The sequence below is a fragment of the Curcuma longa genome, unplaced genomic scaffold (genome assembly GCF_044706935.1).
Source record: "Curcuma longa cultivar G26 ecotype Majalengka, Jawa Barat unplaced genomic scaffold, ITB_CL_G26_1.1 contig_15694, whole genome shotgun sequence".
Taxonomy (NCBI): Eukaryota; Viridiplantae; Streptophyta; class Magnoliopsida; order Zingiberales; family Zingiberaceae; genus Curcuma; species Curcuma longa.
Window position 1 is genome coordinate 1 of NW_027430167.1, and position 5569 is coordinate 5569.

Here is a 5569-nt window from a genome sequence, read left to right on the forward strand (position 1 = left end):
TCATGTATGGGAGTGGAATGACTAGGGACTGGAGAATGTAAAATCCAGTTTTTGGTCTTTTTAATAGTAGTTCTTGAGGGTTGGGTAATGGAAATGGAAATTCAGATGCTCTGTTAAAAGCGTACCCTCCATCGAACTTGGAGGTCATTTTCATCGCTAAGCAAGTGTCAATGTCAATATTAGAGTTGCCTACAATAGGTTCTAAGTGTTCAATATTGCAACCCAAGCTGACGGCGATGTTCGTGATAAGACCGCCAACTACTATTATTCCTATTGAAGATTTAGCTATTTTAGCCAAGTTTTGAAGAAAATAGAACCCTAAGTTAAATTCTACCTTATTAAGCATTGCCCAGATGCAATAAAATTTCATCTTCCTCACCACGCTGTCACTCTCAGCTCGACCAAAGATTGTATTAGTCATGACGTGGTGAAGATACCTAAAGACTGAGTGTTGCATTAACGAGACTTCAGATTTGGATGGGTCATAGGGTTCTTCAGTATTAGTGATCATCTTCCAAAACTGACTACTACTAAACTTCTTATCCAATTCTTTAGTCACATCAGTCGGTAACAAAAAAAAGTTATTAAAATCTTCTAGAGTACACTTATATTCCTCGTTAAATAATCTGAAATTAATTTTTCTCTTATAGTTTTCATCTATGGTAAAATAGACCTCTAGAGAGTTAAGGAATTCTAAGGTGATTTTGGGGTATGTTGGATGTCTAATGTTCATAAAGTCAAGCCAATCTATGTTATCCAACATCCACTCTATGTCATTGATAAGCCCACAATTGATGTCACGAATGAGCCTCAAATTAGAATTTATAATCGAAAACCCTTAACTCACAAGTAAATGTAATACAGGGGCCACGAGTCGTATTTTCCAAGAACTAGTAGAGAGGTTATATGAATCAAGCTAGGATGTCATTCTATTTTTGGGTTTTTAATATGAAATGGGGGTTTTGATATTTTTCAACGTAAATGAAAATTAAAATCAGAAAACAAATGAGAAATGCAATTTACTAATCTGAAAATGCACTATTGCAACAAAGTATCAAAATAAACCTAGAAAATGCAAATCAACTAAATTTATGAAATTCAAAATTCAACTCTCTCTAGTTGTAGGAAATCAGAATTCAACTAATGCTTGTGAATCTAAAATACAATTCTCAAAACTCTAACAATTGATTAAAATCAACATCTAAAATGTAAAATGCAATGCATAACAAATTAACTAAGACAAGCATTGGAATTAATAACGAAACCAACCTAGCTTACAAACCACAAATGCAATCTAACAATCACATGCAATTATCTATCAAATGAAACTAACACCTAAGCTAAATGAACTCAATCTGATAAACTTGATATGGTGAACAGTGATCATATTCAAAATTTCAGTGAAAATGAAATCAGATTCAATTAGGTTCAAGAACTTAAGACTAAAGAGTTTAAATAGATCTAAACATCTAACAATAGCTCAAGCATCAACCAAGTAATCCAAATTCAAGATCTGTTGCCACAAATCTGATCAAAGCAGACATTAAAATTGCATTACAGAAATAGAAAAACATGAAATAGAATTCAGAAATAAAAAATGCTTCAGATCTCCCCTTCCAAGTCGATTCCCTCTTTGCCGTCACACAAAGCCCAGTTAGAGACTAGAAATCCCAGAAGAACACTCCAATTCTCAGCTCGTATGGATCTGAATCAGCTCGTCCAGACGCATATCAGAAACCCTCCAACAGACGCCGAACAGAGTAGATCAAGATCTGGAGATCCAGCTAATGATCCTTCAAATCGCGGATACTTAAATGCCCAGGAACCTTCATTAACCCTCGAAAAACCCCTCCGAGTGCAATTGATAGCTCCGATCAGTCTGGATCTGAAAATCACAGCTGGAATTTGTCGCGGATCAGAAGCTCTGCAGAAACCCTCTCCAGCAATTCTGATCGCAATTAACGCCGATCCGAGATTGAATTAGCTTCCTGAAATCTAGAAATCAACGTGGAAGGAGAAGATCCAGGTTCTGGCGATGAAAAATGAAGAAAACCAAACGAAAAACAAAGCGGGATGACGAAGCTACAGGAACTACGTAAACAGTTACAGTGAAACTTCTCGTTAAAGCGTGGATTTGAAAACGCTGGTCTGCTACTGTTTGAACCGGGTTTATTTGTGGTTCAGCGCCGGTTCAGCTCAAATCAAGTCGGTTTAGCTCCAATTCGATCCCAATTCGACTCCGGTTCGATCCCAATCAACTCAAATCTTGATCATGAAGTTCGGTTCAAAAGAATTTGACTTGACTCGGTCCAATTAGCTCGATCATGGTTCAATTCGAGTCCTACAAAAGATTAAAATCAATTAATACCAAGTTAACCATAAAAATTATAGAAATTATATCAATCATTCAAAAATACACCATGCCACAAATGCAATTCAATTATATCGATTAAGCATTTAATTGTCCACAATAAAATCCAAATTGAACCAACAAAATATCATAAAAACCTAGCTTATCAGTCATCCTTAAGCCCAAATGTATCCATAGTATAACAATCAATATAGCGAGAGCAAACTAATTTTCTTAAAACAAGACAATTATATCTGGCCTTTTGATCATCATTCCGAAAGATGATGCCGTGAATGTTGTCGAAACCTTCTTCTGTGGCCTTTCTTTTCCCTTTGTCTTTAGTTTTGCTCTTTTCCTTCGCTGGAGTCTTTTCCTTTGTCGGTTCCTTTCCTTTGCGTCGTCGCTCCGGTTCTTCTCCTCTGCTTGATCCTCTAGATCTGCGGAATTTCTTTAATATGTTGCTCATATCGCTAGATCTGAGAGAAAAGAAGCAAATATAGAGAAAAAAGAAATGGTTAGGAGAGGAAAATGAGGGTTTACGAGTGGATCGTGGCAGAGAGATGGAGAAGAAGTGGGAAGAAGTGAAGGAAATGAAGAAGAGTGGATTGAGAGAGGTTAGAAGAGAGGTGGAGAGGATAAGATAAATAGTTTTGAGATTTGGGGTGCACGGCCGTGTGCTAGGGTACGCACGACCTTGTTCCCTTTTATAGGCAATGAGACACGGTCGTGCCGCATAGGCACGACCTGTGAAAGTTGTTACTCAGTTGAATAGGCATGCCCGTGCCTCATTAGCACGGCCTGCTAGAGTTGCCTTTCTAGTGAAACCACACGGCCATGCCTATTAGGCAGGACCTACAACGATTGTTATTCTGTGAACAGGCATGGTCTGCAAAGGTTATTGCTCTGTGAGGAGACATGGTCTAGCCTTATTTGAAGTGTATCTCTGAAATTTCTTACAAACAACAGCAAAGTTTATTACTAACTTGCTAAAACAATCAAAAATTGAGCAATAGAAGAAATATAGACACATAAAAGAAAAACTCTTGGGTTGCCTCCCAAGTAGCAATTATTAACGGTCTTTAGCTCGACCCCTTATTCTGTAGTGCATAGGTTTTATTGGTTGACATCTCGTAACTGAGCCCTGGGTGACACTTTATATTTTTATTTTTTTTATAGAGCTTCCTTATTATCTCGGTCGGTACGGGTTCTTCTATTGGCAAAGTGAGGGATTGGTACATCCATTTCTTCTTTGGCTGGATATCATCCAGCCTGCAGCATCGTTCTTTCTTTGGAATGTAAGCATTTGAGTCAAGTGCGAGATTAAAGTCTACATTTTTGTTTCCCACTTCTAAGGACAACTTGTGATTTTTCACATCAATCTTTGCCTCTACAGTGCCTAAGAATGACCTCCCCAAAATGATAGAAATTGATGGATCTTCCTCCATGTCAAGTACAACAAAGTCGGCTGGGACGGTGAATCCTCCAACTTCTACCGGCACATCCTTTACCATGCTCATTGGATATCTACATGAATGATCCGCTAGTTGGATGACTATGGTGGTAAGCTTTAGATCCGTGTATCCACATTTTTCACTTATTGTGTAGGGGATGATACTGACACTCGCTCCTAGATCACAGAATGCTCTACCAATTGAAATCGTACCTATCTTGCATGAAATGGTAAAACTCCCTGGATCCTTGAGTTTCGGAGGAAGTTTGTTGTTGAGAATTATTGCACTGACTTCCTCCATTAGCGTCACAGTATGCTTGGCCTCAGTTATATTCTTAGTGGGCATGAGCCCCTTAATGAACTTGGCAAACTTAGGCATCTCGACAAGGGTGTCGAGAAGGGAAATGTCCAACGTGATGTCTTTGACCCTGTTATATAGTTTCTCAAACTCATCATCTCTTTGCTTGTATGTGAGCCTTTGAGGAAAAGGTATATTACGCACTAGAGTTTTCTTTGATGTTCCTTCAGTGGGTGTAGCGGTCTCAATTTCCTCCAATTCATCTTCAACAATCGGTGTAGAGGAAGGAGGTTGCTCGGCGGCTGACGTGCATGTAATACTCTCCAAAGGAGCGGTCTCTTGAGATTCCTTACCCTTCAAGATCCATCTGCCCCTCAGCTCTATAGCTTTACAATGCGCTATGGGGTTGAAATTTGACTTTCCTGGGAGTACACCCATTTGTCTAGATGTGAGGGATGAACTAATCTGAGCTATCTGCATTTCTTGCATCTTCATCTTCTTATCATGGTCATCTAATTTTTCATTGATCTTAACCATGTCACCTTGAAGTTGTTCCAGAATTCTCAGAATTTTCTGGGTGTTTGACACCTCTTCACTTGGCTTCGATGCAGCTTGATAGGATGACCCTTGATTGTTACGGTACGAGAAGTTGGGATGATTCCTCCAACCCAGATGGTAAGAATTTGAGTACGGATTATTCCTCTGATTAAATGTACCAACAGCATCACAATGTTCATATTGAGTAATCTGAGATTGAAGTGATCCCACTTGACACATTTCCTTAGTATGACTAGAATCTCCACAAATCTCACAAGATGAAGATACCACATTGACCTTGCTTGTATTTATATTATCAAATCTTTTATTAAGGGCTTCCATCTATACAGTCAAAAGAGTAAGAGTGTCTACTTCATACTTCCCAGAAGTTTTTGGATTGTTATCTCTCTCATTAGTCCATTAGTGATGGTTGAGAGTCACACTTCGATCAAATCTTCAGCTTCCTCTAAGCTCTTATTCATCAATGCATCTCCTACAGCGGAATCTAAATATATATACCTTCGTCTGATAGTTGATTCCATTATAAAAGGTGTGAATGACTAGCTATCTTTCCAGTCCGTGGTGTGGACATTGTCTCAACATTTCTTTAAATCTGTCCCAAGCTTCAAATAAGGATTCACCATCTATTTGCATGAAGCTTGATATCCTATTCCTCATGTGGGTTGTCTTACTTGGGGGGTAAAATTTGTTTAGAAAAACTTATTCACATTGCTCTCAAGTAGTTATACCGTTCGAACGTAGAGAGTAGTACCAGGATTTCACCCTATTCCTGAGTGAGAACCTGAATAGCATGAGTCTGACAGCATCAAAATTAACCCCGTGGATTCTCATTGTGTTGTAATTATCTAAGAAGATTTTCAAATGTAGGTTGGGGTCTTCCTTCGGTCCGCCTCCAAATTGATTTTGTTGAATC

At 38.6% G+C, this 5569-nt stretch overlaps 1 protein-coding gene and 1 pseudogene across 1 annotated transcript; one reads left to right on the forward strand and one right to left on the reverse strand.

Moving 5' to 3' along the window:
- Window positions 1-3552: 3552 nt before the first annotated feature.
- LOC141816262 (uncharacterized) lies at window positions 3553-4593 on the reverse strand (the record flags this gene model as incomplete). The annotated part of the gene is made up of 1 exon (XM_074704078.1): window positions 3553-4593. A coding segment is annotated over exon 1 (1041 nt), but the record flags the coding sequence as incomplete, so codon positions are not given.
- A 616-nt stretch (window positions 4594-5209) lies between these two features.
- Window positions 5210-5319, forward strand: LOC141816263 (small nucleolar RNA R71; annotated as a pseudogene).
- Window positions 5320-5569: the final 250 nt, after the last annotated feature.